At 36.5% G+C, this 17141-nt stretch overlaps 1 protein-coding gene across 3 annotated transcripts in view; it reads right to left on the reverse strand.

Annotated features, from left to right (window-relative positions):
- The window catches only part of LOC101420264 (NXPE family member 4), a 29108-nt gene extending 12773 nt beyond the window's left edge, over positions 1-16335 (reverse strand). Inside the window, exons 1-2 of one of the 3 annotated variants that reach the window (XM_071212337.1) lie at positions 16246-16325; positions 6425-6533 (exon numbers count right to left, since the gene is read on the reverse strand). In XM_071212337.1, the coding sequence (XP_071068438.1) occupies positions 6425-6523 (99 nt within the window). In that variant the 5' untranslated portion in view covers positions 6524-6533; positions 16246-16325. Of the gene's footprint in view, positions 1-6424; positions 6695-16245 lie in introns of those variants that run through there. The other 2 variants (XM_012528076.3, XM_071212336.1) reach the window with 2 other exon arrangements.
- Positions 16336-17141: the final 806 nt, after the last annotated feature.

A 17141-nucleotide genomic window follows, 5' to 3' on the forward strand; every position in this document is an offset into this window, starting at 1 on the left:
ATCAGTTTGCATTTAAAGCTAAAAGAACTCAAGTAATATTTGAGTTGCAGCCAAGTACGTGTGAGACACCTAGATGTTGGAATTATCAAACAAGGACTTTAAAGCTATTGTAACAATGCTCAAAGGGGAAAAGGAAAATATGTCATAATGAATGGATAAGATAAGATTTCAGCAGAGATACAGAAAATAGAAAAAGAACCAAATGATATGCATTCATCAATTATAGCAAATGTAACACATTAATGAAAGACACAGTTAACAGAAAGTAGAGAAGGGGGAAGGGGTGGGGTATTTGGAAATCCCTATATTTTTGATGTATCATTTATTTAATCTAAAGCTCCTTTAAAAATAAAGAAAAAAATATTTTAAAAAGGAATCAAATAGAACAGAACAAAATAATATCTAAAAAAAAAATGTATTTCTTAACCCACTATGCTAAACTGACTTTCTACTTCCCAAAGTTTAGCTATTAGATCAATCCTATCATTTATGTTCAGACCTCATATATATTTACTAATTTTAGCTCTGCTTCATTGTAAGTTTCTGATAGAGGTATAATAAAACTTCCCACAATTTTAGCTTGTAATTATGACTGTGTTTGCTTTTGTATGTTAGGTTTTAATTTATAGGGACCTCTAAATTCATGAATATTGTATCTTCCTTGTAAATTGTTCCTTAGGCAGCATATCATTTTATTCTTATATACCTTTTTCCTTAAATCTTATTTTCTCTACTTTTCAACCTCAAAACTTTATGCTGGAAGTCAGTGTAGCGAAGTTTTTAAGGAAGTCAGATATGAGCCAGAAATTTTATAATGAGACAAACTGATCTTCAGTTATAAGATCCACAGGCAAATTCTTATGCAAATATAAGAACTCAGGGTCTATTTTGTCCTGAGTCCTTCTGAAGGACTCTACTAAACAGAATGGGCTTCAAACAACCTAATGACTGGAAACTTTGATCTAATGATTTGTGATGTGAATTAAATATTTATTTACATAAGGAAATACATCTAAATGATGCTTTTAAGGAATAGAGTATAATATGCTATAGCTGTGGTCTGTGAGAATGTAGATATAGTACAACTATCAAAATGGGGAGAGAGACAGAAAGAAGAATTAGGTTGCTAATTACTTTATAGTTATTAACTGGAGTGAGAAGATACTACTTTATGTCACATGTTAAAGAAGAGGGAGGTTTTGGGGAAAAAGAAATTAAAGAGATTACAGGCTAATTTATTGTTCATTATAGGGAACCAATAGAATTTAATCAAGATAAAAAGGAGGAGTAAAGAACAAAGATGTAAACTTTCCTAAATAGCAGAGAAAAAGAACTCAAAGATAGATCAAATCAAATAAAGTATAAAAAACATGGATGTATATGATTATAACATAAAATAATATGTTCAATCTGACGTCAAACATTTATCAGTTTCAATAATGGGTTTATACAAACAGTTAAAATGTTTTCTGATTGGTTAACAAAGCAAAATTCAAAACTATTCTGTATACAAGAGACTTACTTAAAGCACTGAATCAGAAATTTTAAAACAATAAAAGGATGCTACTTAATATGAGAGATCAATGCTTTCTCTCTAAGATTGGGGATAAAGCAAAGATGTCCTCTCTTACCACTCCTATTCAACATTGAACTTGAAGTCTTTGCTAGTGCAATAAGACAAGGAAAAGAAATAAACGTACACAGATTAGAAAGCAAGAAACAAAACTATCATTGTTTTCAGATGACATGATCGCCTACGTAGACAACCCTGAAGAATGCACAAAAAAACTCCTGGAACTAATAGTGGCTATAGCAAGGTAGCAGTCTACAAGGTCAATGCACAAAAGCTAATTGATTATTTATGTACCAACAATGAGCAACTGGAATTTGAAATTTAAAAACTACCGTTTATAATAGCACCCCCCCCCAAAAAAAAGTAAAGTATTTGAGTATACATCTAATAAAACATGTACAGGATCTGTATGTGGAAAACTCAAAAACACTGATGAAAGAAATAAAAAAAAGGGTTAAATAAAGGGTGAGATAATTCATATTCATGAATTGGAAGGCTCAGTAGTGTTAAGATGCCAATTCTTTGCAACATCATCTCTATCGTTTCAACACATTGTCAATCAAAATCCCAGCAAACTTCTTCATAGATATTGACAAACTGAATCTAAATTTTCTATGGAAAGGCAAAGGTCCTAGAGTAGCCAACTCAATTTTGAAAAAGGAAAAAAAGTTTGGGGACTTATGTTACCTGATTTCAAGACTTACTATAAAGCTACCATTATCAAGACAGTGTGGTATTGGCAAAAGAGTGGACACATTGATCAATGGAAGATAATAGAGGCCCCAGAAATCAACTCACACAAATATAGTAAACTGATTTTTGATAAAGGTACAAAGACAATCAATGGAAAAATGATAGTCTCATCAACAAATGGTGCTGGAAAAATTGGACATCCATATGCAAAAAAATCAACCTAGATACAGACCTCACACTTTACACAAAGTTTAACTTTATAGATGCGCACCTAAATGTGAAATCTAAAACTATAAAACGTCTATAAATAAATATAGGAGAAAATCTACGTAATATTGGTCATGGTAATAAGTTTTTAGAAAAATAACAAAAGCACAATCCATGAAAGAGAAAATGATAAGTTGAAGTTTGTTAATATTAAAAAGTACCCTGCGACAGGCACTGGTAGGAGAATGAAAAGACAAGCTACAGGTTGAGACAAAATGTGGGCACAACAAATATTTGATAAAGTCTTACAGTGTGTATACATGATTAGCATTATCTCATCCAGGGGAATAAGGCAGGTACCATCTGTGATGAGTCATGATGCTGGCATGGACTCTTGATAGGATGTGATGGGAGTGGCACTTTACCTCTGAGGGCTTCAGTCTGAAACCAGTAACCTCTATCTAACCGTGAGAAAAATATCAGACAAATGAAAGTGGAGAGACATTCTACAAAATATCTGACCAGCACTCCTCAAAATTGTAAAGGTCATCTGAAACAAAGAAGAGCTAAAAAATTGTCACCATCTAGAGAAGCCTAAGAAGACATGACAGCTAAATGTAATGTGGTATCCTGAATGGGATTTTGAAACAGAAAAAGGACTTTAGGTAAAAATTAAGGAAATCAAAATAAAGTATGGACTTCAAACAGTAGTAACACATCAATATGGTTCATTATTTATGAGAAATGTACCATTGCAATGTTAAAAAGAGGACTAACTGGGTGTAGGGTATAGAGGAGCTATGTAATACTTTAGAAAAGTTTTTAAAAATCAGCAAGTATTCTAAAATAAAAAGTTTATTAAGTCTTAAAAAGTTTAGAGGTTGGGCAATAATATATTAAGTATATGCCAATTAAGAAAAAGAAAGGAAAGAAAGCAGTGGTTGCAATCTTGGTATTTGACAAGGTAGCATTCAGACAATGTATTAAAGGATAAAGGCGGACATTTTATGTGCTGCAGGTGATAATTCACAAGTGATTAATATTTATGCACCCAAGGTAGCAATACATTTACAAAGCAGAAACTCTAGGAGACTCAAGGAGACATAGGAAAATTCACACAAGTGATATGTGTGTTTAATATGCATCATATCTAAGACATATCAAGTGGACAAAACTTAATAAGGTTATGGAAGACCTAAACGCACAGCAAGTAAAGCAAATCTTATGCATATACACTGAATTCTGAATTCTAGTAATAGCGAATACTCCCTCATTTTAAGAACATATGAAACCTTTGCGAGTCACATAGAAAACCTCAATAAATATTAAACAATAGAAATAATAGAAGCAGCTTTATTTGATTATAATGCAAATATTTTATAAAAATTTCATAAAAATATGACAAAAAGAAATACCATTTTGCTTGAAAATTAAAAAAATAGTTTCTAAACTCTTGAGTCAAGAAGAATAATGCAAAAATAACCAAAATTAACCATAATTAAAACAAGGTATAACAGAATCCATGAAATACAGCTAAACAATTATCAGATGAAAATTTATAGCACTAAGTACTAATATCAGTAAGAACCAATAAAGCATATTAATAAAACACCTAACTAAAACTGTTGTAAAAGGAAATAAAAGTAAATTTTAAAAAGCTGATGGAGGAACTGATATAAAGGTAAAAGCAAAATTAACTCCTTAAAAAACAGGAAAATGGTAGAAGAAACAAAAAACTAAAATAGGTAAGGCACCAGCTAACCTAATCAATACAAAAGGAAAAATACATAAATATGCAAAATTAGAAATCATAAGAGGAAAACATCAAAAAAGGGAGAAGGTTAAGCCCCAAGAAACTATTTTTCACAATTTTAAGCATTTGAAAGTGTAGATAAAATGCATAACTCTTTTGACACTCCAGATAAAATGAATAATTAAGAAAACACAAGGCTCCAAAATTGACCTAAGTAGAGACAGAATCTAAATAGATGATTATCATAGGAAAATATTTAGAGAAAAATGTAAAAGAGCACTCCCATAGAAATCACCAACCAGATGGCTTCACAGAAAATTCTGCTGAACTTTAAAGATCAGTCAATCCCAATTTTTCTTAAACAATTTTAGATTGGAAGTAGGTATAATGTATTTCTTAAAGCCTGATAAATTGTACCAAAAAAGAAAACGATGGATTGATCTCATTTATAAATATTGATGCCCAAATCTTAAATGAAATATAAGTAAACAGAATCTACATGAAAATTAGAAAAAGTATATATCATGACCCGGTGAGTTTTGTTCTAGGAATGCAAACTTGCTTCAGTTTTAGCAAATCTTTAATATAATCCATCATATTAATACAACTAATGACAAAAGTATGTGATTATCTCCATAAATACAGAAAAGGACTTTGACAAAATTAGCACTGATTCATGTGTTTTTAACAAAAAGAAATGTATGGATACACTCTTCGCATACAGTTTAGCGCAAAAGCCAGCATCTTACTTAAGGGAGAAGAATAGATACTCTCCTACTAAGGTCAGGAACAAGAGAAGGATGCCCACAATTCTACTGCTGTTTAACATTGGCTAGGCAGTATTCGCTAATTAAGTTGGACAAGAGAGAGCAATTCAAGATATAAGAATTGGAAAGAAAAGGACTTAAATAATCTCTGTTTTTCAGATCGACTAGTTATAGATATACAGAAAACCCCAGTGCATCAATGGAAAATGACTACAAACAATAAAAGAATTTAGTGAAAGAACAGGTTAAAAAATTAATGCATAAATGTGAAGAGACTTTGTGTATATATATAGATCTCTCTACAAATTCCAGAGTGAGGATATAGTAGATGACCCCATGTATGACAGAAAATGACAATAAAATACTTAAGGATATCTTTAACATGAAATTATGAAGTGTTCAGAGTTTACTTGAGGAAAATTCACAAAGTAGTACTGAAGGAAACAAAATAGAAATTGCACAAATGGAAAGGAAAACATGTCCTTGAGTAGAAAAACTTATCATAAAGATGCTGTTTCTTCCTGTGGTAAGTTACACATTTAATACAATTACAGTAAGGTATCATCAATATTTTCTGGAGCTAAACAGGTCAATTATAAACTTCATTTGGAGGAAAAAAAAAAGAAAAATAGCCAAGAACACCTTGGAGATATAAAAAATGAAAGCAGGGGTGGTGGATGTGCTAGTGTTTAGCCCTCCTAGATATTAAAACTTACCTGTAAAGTCTCTATAATTGAAATAGTGTGGTATTGACACATGAATTAAAAAGACAGTGGGACAGAATAGAAAATCATAAATAGATCTCATCATATATGCAAATTAAGATTGTGATAGAGACAGCACTGAAATCAGGGGGGATTGAGATAACTGGACAGCCTTATGGTAAAAGGTGAAACTAGCTTCCTACCTCATTAAACAGGATAAATTCCAAATGGATCATATATTTAAATATAGACAATGGAATGACACATGCAAAAAAATAAGACTGTGTGGGTGAAGTCAACTTGACCTCAGAGTAGGGAAAACTTCTAATTATGACTTGACATCCAGAAACAACAAGGGCAATTGAGGAATTAAAAATAACTTTTGTGTGACACAAGAGAAAATATACAAAATAAAGACAGACTAGATTATGTGGTCAAATTATATATGCACTTGGATTTAGTGACAAGAAAGTTATTGCGGCCTAACCACAGCCATTTGGGGGTATGTTGGAGGTAGAATCCTGATAAGAATGGATTGAGGATGAATGGGAAGCGAGGAAATGGAGACAGCCAGTGCCCACAGTTCTCTGAGAAATTAGGTAGAGAAGGAGAGAAGGCTGAGCAGGGTTAGAGTTAGAAAGCAGGGAAAGGATTGCCTGGCTGGGACTCACCTGAGACAGGTCATTCATGGGGGGCTGTGAGTCAGGTGGGAGAAAACTATTCTTACCCCTGTGGATTCCGGATAAATGGTAAAATAGACCCAGGCAACCACCAATAAAGACATCAAGATCACCAGAATTTTTCGAAGCGTCATATTTGAGAACATGATGAGTGTCCTAGGAGAGATGACACAAGAGAGGGAACCACGTGAGAGGTGAATCCCTCTGTGCTCACCTCGCCTTTTACTTTTATCTTGTGATTTGCTGCTGGGATGCTCTTCTTTTGTGAACCGCTCTCCTCTTTCCCTCCCATGAGCAACCCACGCCCCAGCTTGTTTGCCCACTATTGACTATTCCATATCCACATGTGGAGGGATGGTTGCTTTCTCTTTCCATAACCCTGAAGGAGAGGGGTCAGATGCCTCATGTGCTCTTTCACTGTGCTCTGGATTTTCTCAGTCATATCACTTACCACAGTTGCATGAGAAGCAGAAAAACTACTCCATCATTTGTCTTTTGGGGAAGAATAAGCAAGAATATGATTAAGTTACAAAAGATAATCTGTGAAATGCCCTTAAAGAAAGTGGCCCTGTTAATGGGTGGTAGGGGAAAGCTTTTGTTTGGCTAAGCACCAAGTTCAAAATTTGCAAGTAGAACTTGAGAATGGAATTACTCTGTCTACTAAAGAGGAGATTATCCAACAACGCTAAGTATTGTATGAGGAAAGGCAGAGGGAATGAGCGAGGAAGAGGTAGTGGTGGGGGAAGAGGGCAAAAGAGAAGCGCTCCCCACCAGGTCCACATTAGTATGACATGGAGAACAGAAATAAGATTGCATCATTTTAAATAGCACAGATTGGGGGTGCAAGATGTAAAGCCTCTCCTCTCTGTCCTTTACCATTAAATCAAGAGTTGTTGGAGAACAGATTGTGTGAAATGCTTTTAGGTGAGTAAGTTTCGGTGGAGTCCAAAGAGGTTGTAGTTTTGAATCTGGTTGGTGTAGAGCAGTAACGGACTGCACTTGAAAAAAATCTTGAGAACAAAGGGTCAGCTTACATCTATTTATCTTTTGGGGAGTCCAAGATGACAGTGTTTTCAGCTTGATGTGGTACACAGCTGCATGTCCTACTAAGTGATACCCTTGGGTCTAAATCATGAGTTCACAGTGTAGGGAACTTGTTGAGTTCAGGGTCCAGACTGGTGTGGGGGTAATAACATGGTTTGTGTGCATGCAAGCAAGAGAATGGACAAGGACCCAGCTCTGATCTGGGTTTACACGCTGTGAGCTGTGATGCAATCTCTCTCTTTCTCCCTCCTCCCCCTCCTCCTCCTCCTCCTCAAAATAAAATAGATTATGACTGTATTTTCATGAATCTTAGGCTCTCAGCCTCTTTTTATAGACTTTCAAGCTTATCCTGTCTATTGATTTACTTGAAACATTTAATAGTTACTCAATATGTGTCAGGTACCAAGGAGTAGTCTGGAGTAAAGAGAACTGATAAAATTAATTAAATAAACATTTATGTAGCATTAGAATCCTGTAGTAGAGGGCCAAAGTCTTGCTGCTCTCGGAACTAACCTTCTTCTCCCCTGCTCCCGAGGCCTTAGCTGTACTGTTCCGCCAGAAGTTCTCCTCGCCTCTTCCTCCACTTCACCTCCCGCACTAACCCGTGCTCCCTGAGAAACCTGGAAATAGGAAAATTCCTGTTCATCATTTGAATGTGTGCTTGATACCAATAGTTGTAGTTAATCGTTTATTCCTCTGTGCTTCCCTAGTCCATGATACATATTTTTGTTATATAACATGTGCACTGTGCTGTATCCATCGACTTGAGTGTTCCTTCCATAACTGATGGACACCCTAAAGGAGATTTCCTCTGTGTGCAGTCACCTCAGACTGAACCCAACCACTGTGAATTACAAACAGTGTTTGGTAAACAGACATCTGTTAAGTGGCCTTCTCTCAGACCTCACCTACCCCACCTCTTTCTCTGGGGAAGTCACAAACACACGCTAAGCAGCCATGATGGGATTTCTTCCATGTAAGTGACAAGGTGATTTGCCCTTCCTGGACTCTTCGCTCTGTTCTATAAAGGGATCATTTGCTGAAAGTTTCTGTTGTGCCTTGACCCTCTGTTCCCACGGTCACCTGTTGAGGCAAGCCTCTCCACAAGTATGTGTACCACCAGTCTCGCTCCTGGCAAACAGCTGCTTCTATTGCTTATGTCCCTGGTCTAGTGCTTTTACTGGTGCACAACCAATCTTGGCTAGAGTTGGCTCATCTAAGGGTGACTAGTGTGATTCTATCAAAGAAGGTATTTTACTGATGGCAAGGTCTTAGAAAGGAAATAATCCCATCCTCTGTATACCTAGAGAATAATTTCTTTGGAGGCACCATAATTGTTCTGTAGCTGTTTTCTACTTGCAATCCTTATTCTCAATCACATTTGCCTAAATTAAAAAGAACTCCAAATCAGAATTCTTCTTAGACCCTTGTCACCAGATAATATTATTGACTCTGCAATCAGTCTCACCCAGATTCTATGCCTTACCTTCAGCTCTGTATATTCAAATGTCTTTAGCATGTCCCCACTTGGAAATCCTCACAGGCCGAGGTGTGCTGGAGCCAACTCACCCCAGCTTATGAGAGTGCATAAGCGGCGCACAGCTCTTCCTAAATTCCATTTCAGTAACGTCCTTTTGGTGGATTGGAATTAACCACTATGGGTCTGTTTATCTTACGGAAACCAGCAAACACTCCAAACAGGTTTTGCTCTCGGATTTCCTCTAGGTTCTTGGCTATACTATAAAAAAAATTTAAGGACACGCTGGTTTAGTTAGGCCAGTAGTTTACTAAGGACATGAGAGAAGAGAATAGAAATGGGATATAATATTGATTCACAGGTGTACTTGTGAGCTGGTTCAGGCAGAGAAGCAGTTATTTAGCCTCTGCACTTGCTTTTTTTAAAAAAGTTTTTATTTATTTATTTCCCCCCTTGTGGCTTGTTCCTTTTCTTTTGATGTCTCTTCTCTGTGTCCATCGCTTCACGTTTTTCCTGTATCTGCTTGTCTCCCTTTTGTTGGGTCATCTTGCTGCACAAGCTCTCTGTGGCGCACGGGTCCTCAGCTCTCTGCTGCACACAAGCCAGTTTTGCCTTTATAAGGAGGCCCTGGGATGCAAACCCCAGGTCTCCCATATGGTAGACGGGAGCCCAACTGATTGAGCCACAGCCGCTTCCCTCTGCACTTGCTTTTCAAACCATTAATTATTCTTCCCCTTGTTAATGTTTGGGGGGAGTGGGCCCAGCTGTTTGCACTTTTTTTTTTTTTAATTTATTTAATTCCCCTCCCCTCCCCCGTTGTCTGTTCTCTGTGTCTTTTTTTTGCTGCGTCTTGTTTCTTTGTCCGCTTCTGTTGTCGTCAGCGGCACAGGAAGTGTGGGCGGTGCCATTCCTGGGCAGGCTGCTCCCTCCTTCACGCTGGGGGGCTCTCCTTATGGGCGCACTCCTTGTGCGTGGGGTTCCCCTACGCGGGGGACACCCCTGTGTGGCACAGCACTCCTTGCGCGCATCAGCACTGCGCATGGGCCAGCTCCACACGGGTCAAGGAGGCCCGGGGCTTGAACCACGGACCTCCCATGTGGTAGACGGATGCCCTAACCACTGGGCCAAAGTCCGTTTCCCTGTTTGCACTTTTGATTGATTACCCCACCATCATTGTGTGGGGGGAGGCACAATGATAAGACTCCTTGAGAATGTCCGAGGCTTTTCCTTGATTCTGGACGAAATCTTGTTCCAAATGGGGCTTCTCGTGGGCTTCTTCCAGCAGCCTTCTTGGGAGGTATTTCTCTCAGGGTATTTACAGGTGGAATTCCATGGTCACAAGTTTCACAGCCATGTTTTTCTGCCAGGTAGCTTCATCTTCTCATTCCCTAAACTAACCTGCCTCAGTTTTATTTATTTATGTTTCTTGGGGAGCAGGTTTATTAGTATACGCATGGTCACAGGATTCTTGAATTGTACCTGTCCAAGTGGATTATTTTCCCTTCTTCAATATGTCCTCTCTCTCTTCCTTCCTCTATCTTTTTCAATGGTACCACCAAAGGCCATGTCCACCTTATACTCATATCCAGTCATTCTCAGACACTATTGCTTCAATGTGTAGAGACTGCGAGCTGTCCCTTTCATCAGTAGTGACAGAAATGTAGCTCAGCTCATGGTATCCCCGTTACATAATGCTTCTCAGTCTCCATTATTTTATTTCTTCATTATTTTTGGCCATGGGACTGAGTCCTTGGAAATGGAATTTAAACAGAGCTGGTATTTTCTGCTGCCTGACCTTTTCTTAAGGCAAAAGTATACCTCCTCCATGCCAACTTTCTTCTTCCTACCTACTTAAAACTAGATATGGCAGCAGCCAAACTTTAGTCATGGAGGAGATGGCAATATGCTAAAGCAGGGAGGTCTTAAAACATTTTTGTAATGTGGGCCCCTTTGACAGTTTGGAGAAGTCTTTAGAGCTCTTCTCCAAATGATATTTTTTAATATAACCAATTGATTAATTAATTAATATTTCAATAGATTGATAACAATTATGTTGAATTGATATTATCCCTATTTTTAAAAACTTATAATTTTTAAAAACTTAATTGGTGATATAGCAATTCTTGACTAGCACACTAAATAACATGATTTAGTGGCAGGTCAAATATTTATGATAATTTCAGCAATGTGAATTTTTGGCCATAATTGTATAATGATATGAAAATACTTGCAATCTATATTGGTGACTAAGCCACAGGTTCTCCTATTACTGTCGGGATTGTAAAGTTTCATTTAGAGATCAGTGACATCAAAGGTGTAGTTTTTTTGTCATCCAAGTACAAAGACCTCCTTAATTCTAGCCATAGTTCCATTTGAGGGTCTGTATACCCAGGTTAAGACCACTGGTAGAAGATGTCAGAGCTTCAGTGATGCCTGACTTCCTGGGCAAACTCAAGGGGCAAGCCCTTCCCTGGACGTTTACATGAGAAAGAGATAAACCACTATTTTGTTTGAAATCCTTACATTTTAACCACGCTCCCCCCCTTCCTTCCTTCCACCTACAGTACAGCCTACCTTTACCTACCTATTCAATATCTCTTGAATATGTGGTCCTTTTCCTAAGACCACCACCACTGCCTACTTCAGATCATGTGAAACTGCTGCCTAGGAACTGCTGCAGTAACTTTTAAAAAAGTACCTTTAGTGAAGTATAATTTACAAAGCATAAGAATGCAGACCTTATAAACATGCAGTTTTATGAGGGTTGAAGATGTATACACCTTGTAACTATGACAATCAACATAAAGAATATTTCCATTACCCGACAAAGTTCCCTTGTTCCTTTTCCCAGCCAATTTTATATTCCTACACCACCCTCACTTCTAGCCCCAGACAACCATTGATCTGGCATCTGGCACTATAGATTGGATTTGTTTTGTAGAGTTTCATATAAATGAAATCATGTAGAATGTACTCTTTGGTGTCTGGCTGCTTTCACTCAGTGTAACACTTCTGAGGATTCATTTATGTTGTTGAATGTGTCAGTACATTGTTCCTTTTCATTCCTCAGTTGTGGTATACTCAGTTGGTTTATCAATGGATATGTATGGGTATATCATCATATTTTTATTGATTCATCAGTTGATGAACATTTAGGTTGTTTCCAATTTGGAGCTATCGAGAATAGGACTGCTTTGAATATTCCTTTGTAGTTCTTTATATGGACAAATAGTTTCATTTCTCTTTGGTAAATACCTGAGACTGACATGACTGGGTGGACTGTAGTAAATGTTTAACTTTTTTTTTTTTTACACATTTACAGAAGAAGGCTGCCAGAATTGATTTCTTTTAAGTCTGTAGATAAATTTGGAGAGAATTGCTCTCTTAACATGGTGCCTTCCAATTCATGAATGTAATTTCTCTCTCATTTTGAACGTGTGGAGGCTGGGTTTTATGTATTTTAGGGTGAGTCTTTGGAAAGTCCAAGGTTTTTACAAAAGTCTTTTACTTATTGGGACTCAGACCACATACTCTCCCCACTGCCAATAGAATTTAATCAAGATAAAAAGGAGGAGTAATAGAACGAAGATGTAAACTTTCCTAAATAGCAGAGAAAAAGAACTCAAAGATAGACCAAATCAAATAAAGTATAAAAAACATGGATGTATATGATTATAACATAAAATAATATGTTCAAACTGATGTCAAACATTTATCAGTTTCAATAATGGGTTTATACAAACAGTTAAAATGTTTTCTGATTGGTTAACAAAGCAAAATTCAAAACTATTCTGTATACAAGAGACTTACTTAAAGCACTGAATCAGAAATTTTAAAACAATAAAAGGATGCTACTTAATATGAGAGATCAATACTTTCTCTCTAAGATTGGGGATAAAGCAAAGATGTCCTCTCTTACCACTCCTATTCAACATTGCACTTGAAGTCTTTGCTAGTGCAACAAGACAAGGAAAAGAGATAAAACAAAATGGAGTTCCTATGGTGAGGAGATTTAAAATGGAATTAGGAGGCCATTCAGGAGGTTATTCTTATGACCTTCTCACCCAGATCTCACAAACTGCCAAGGTCTGCAAAACCATAAGCAGCAATGTGTCTGGGACATCTGAATGCCATGAAATACCTGCAAGATAAAAAGCTCATTCAACTGTCTAACTTGAAGGACATTTGGAAAGCTGCCACCCCCCAACATCTACCAATTCTAATTCTTTCCAAACAGCTATTTCTTTAAATACTCTTGCTTGGAAGCCCCAAGTAAGTTTGGGTTCTTACCTGATTGTGTGCTCCCTGAACTGTAATTCTGAGACCTCTCATAAATGCTTTTGTTGCTTTACAAGTCAATTTGTAATTTCCCAGTTGACGTGAATAAGAGATGAAATCCCTACTTGATTATTTCAGGCTGTTGTTTTCTGCTAAGGTCCTCAGGGTCTCAACTGTGCATGCATTTCAGAGGTCAGTCAAGTATTTCAGAGTAGTTTATACCCAGATATTGTGGCTCTTCTCTCTGAGCTTCTCTCCTTCCTGAGATTTCCCAGCTCAGTTTCCAGCCACTCTCTCTGTCTTGGACTCTTCATACGCTGTCCATATGCCATCTGCCTATAGGTTTCTACTTGAGTTTAAGTGCGCTGCGTAGTATAGACTAGGGCATGTCCTTAGGGGAAAAGCCAGTAATGTGTCGCTCTCACCCTGGATGATTCCCTTCTTTGAATTCATATCCCCTCCAGTTTCTGCCAGGATTTTTTTTTTCATTCTCTAGTGTTTTCAAATAATTGTTTAAAAAATTTTTTTTGGGATAATTGTTCTTTAATATTTTGTTCCAGAGTTCAATACTGTCATTTACAAGAAAGTCCCATATAACTTTCCTGCTTTTATAGCATAGTACCTGGGACTCTAGTCCACTTACATTTAATATTATTATTGATATATCTGTGTAATTTTAACTTACTACTTGGTTTTTATTTTTCCCACTTGTATTCGATTACATTTTCTTTCATCCTCTGACTCTTTTTTATTAATAAAATATTTCATTTTTTTCACTCTTAGCTTATCAGTTATACATCTGTCTACAGTACTTTAGAAATTTCAATATGCATCTTTGATTTAATGAAGTCTAATGCAAATGGGCACTTTTAGTAATTCCTACAAACTGAAGGACCTTAGAAAGTAATAACCCATTTACATCTGAAACCCTCATTTTTTGTTGCTATTAATGTTGTGTTTTTTAAATTCTATAAATATTTAAAACATCATGCTATATTATTACTATCATTTTGTATAATACATACTCATTTAGAGTTACACATTCAATTTCCCTTTCTATTGCTTTTCCCTCCTTTTTTGCATTTCCATCTGTCATTTGGGAATATTTTTCTTTTACCTGAAGACCTAGCATTAGTATTTCTGTATGTCAAAATCTTCTAGTAAAAAATTCTTAAAATTATATATTATTTCTTTTCATTTTTGAGGGATGCAGTTGCTGGTATTTAATTCTATATCCACAGGCTTCTGTTTTGTTTTATTTTGGACAATGCTTTGAAGATGTTATTCCATTTTCCTTTTATTTCCTTAATTACTCTTTGTTCTTCTCTTCTCTTATTTTCATTCTGGATCTAGGCTTCTCAAGACCTCAACACCTTGAGAGCTCTCCTATGCTTCAAACAAATTAAAAAAAAAAAGTATCTAGTTTTCTAGTTGTTCTCGAAAGATTTAGTCTAATACAAGTTAGTCTGTTATTTTTAGAAGCAGAAATTACATGAGTGTGTGCATATATATATGCATATATGTATATACTATATATATAGTATCATTTTAATTCTACTTTCTAAATGCTTGTGGCTGGCTTACAGAAATACAAGTGATTTATTTTTATATTGTTTTTAATCAGCTCATATTCAATACAAAAATGATTAGAAGTATCTATATTGGATACCTTTGTCTAATTCCCAGTATTAATTTCATTATTCACCATGTTTGTAGGTGGTTCGATGTAATTGGTATTAGCTGTTTCTTATGCCTTCTATTGGATTAAGAACATTCTCTTCTGTTCACAATTTGCTAAATGTTTTTTCAAATTATTAATGGATGTTGAATTATTGTCAAAAGCTTTTTCTGGTTCTTTGGGGTAATTATATGATTTTTCTCCCTTTTTCTGAAAATGTAGTGAATTGCAATAATAGATTTTCTAAAGCTGAACCACTTTACCATTGTTGAGTTAATCCAACTGGGTCATAATTTATATTGTCTTTTTAAAAAACTGTTCTATTGTACTGTTGGTGAGAGTACAAATTAATATAATCCTTTTTTAAAGCAGTGTGGTTTTGGAAATTAGGAATATCCATACCCTTAAGTTCAAACAGTCCAATTTGGATCTATCACAGAGAACGTTTTAGTCAGGAACATAAACTCTCATGTACAATATTTTATTTCATTTGTTTGTATATTTGTGTGTGTAGCTGTGGGGACTTAGAAACACCTTAGCATGTATTACTCTGAAATGGTTAGGAAAACAGTGATATGTACTGTGAGGTGCTCTAGAGCAGTTAGAAGCAACTCTTTGATTTACATATAACATGGAGGGCTCTTAAAACAGTACAAAGTAAAGAAAGTAATAACACATCACAAATCTTTATCACATCATTATTTATGTAAATTAAAATATGCACACACAATATAAACAAGGTACACACATATACAAAGAAAAAGAAAATCTTCCTGCATTTCTGTCTTTGTTTATGACCACCCCGCCTACACCCGCGATGGCTTGCCTTCAGCTCCCCTACAAACTCTAGCTAATCAGCCCCCAACCGAGGACCCTTCTCTACAGAAACCTTTCCAAGCAACTCTAGACCACATTATCTCCCCTATAGTCTAAATTCCTGTGGGATATTTATATATCTCCCACCCAGATAATGTCTGCAATATCTCACATGAAACAAGACCAAGACTATCATGGGCTATAAACAGGTATTTTGGGCTCAAGTCTCCCTTTCTCCAGCTAGACGTGACTATAGATGCATTCATATGACTGTCCCTACCATGTACTAGGTGCTGTGTACGTTGACTTTTAGAAAGATATTTTCTCTTCAGGTCACGTCACAGTCAAAACCAGCCTTCCATGTCAGGAAAAGAGGCCACTTGGTTTTCTCATTATCACTTCCTATTTCCCACTCTTTCTTCTGACTTCTCCTTCTTGTCTTCTCTTTCTCTTATTTGAGAGAAGACAGTCTTTCTAATTTATTTTCCTTAGTTTTTTTTTTTTCACTTCCTCAGTGAACACAGACAAGATTAGACATAGAGAGTAGCAGTGTCCCCAGAGTTTTGCTTACTCACCTGTTTTAATGTCTTTCTCTCTTTCCCACCTGGGTAGTTTGAAAATATCTTGGAGTTCTGAACCGACCCTTGTGACGGTGTTCTTTGTCTGTAAATGGGTTTTGCTTTATCCACCCCTCCCCCCCATCAGTTTCTGTAATTCTTGTTCTGGTTTATTATTAACTTGGGGCGTAAATTTGGAAGACAATAAAGATGAGTGCAATTAGATGACTATATTTCCACAGGTTCTGCCAATGGGGTGTTTCCCAGAAACTTCTTCGGATCTCTGTGGCTCTCCCCAAGTGTTATCGAGAGACCCTTGGGAAAGGAAGTCTCTGAGTTCTAAGACAGCAAAGGTCCTTGGTATCGTAGGGTGAGTATATGCCTAATGGCTCTACTGTATGGGTAAACTTTCCTCTGAAAACCTGGGGCCTCAAGGCAGCTCCAAATCAGAGAACATATTGTCAAGGACATCAAGCTAGTGAGTGCAGGAGGTATTTCTATCGGTTTGAAAAAAATCTCTAATAAAAGGGGAAGTGTTATTTCTCTGTGGGATAGAGAAAGAGGGGTGCAATTCCTTTTCTTGCTGAGGAGGTTGTCTCGCATGCCTCAGGCCCTTACCCCTTCAGTTTTGTCACATGACTAGAGCTTCACTCTGAAACATACTCCAACTTCATGTCCTTTATTGGCCTGGATGCCCAAACCTTTGTGCTTATTTCTAAGATTTGGTTTTGAGGATCACAAGTGACATGTACTCAGCAAACCACCCCAGAGCAATGCTTTTCAAATGATCAGTCAGGAAAGACAAGTTCTTTATGTGTTGTTTTTTAAAAATTTTTTTGAAGCTTTAGATTACAGAAATGTTACCAAAAAATATAGGGGATTCCCATATGCCCCACTCCCAGTCCCTTCCACAC

This window comes from Dasypus novemcinctus, chromosome 27, assembly GCF_030445035.2.
Source record: "Dasypus novemcinctus isolate mDasNov1 chromosome 27, mDasNov1.1.hap2, whole genome shotgun sequence".
In the NCBI taxonomy this organism is placed as follows: Eukaryota; Metazoa; Chordata; class Mammalia; order Cingulata; family Dasypodidae; genus Dasypus; species Dasypus novemcinctus.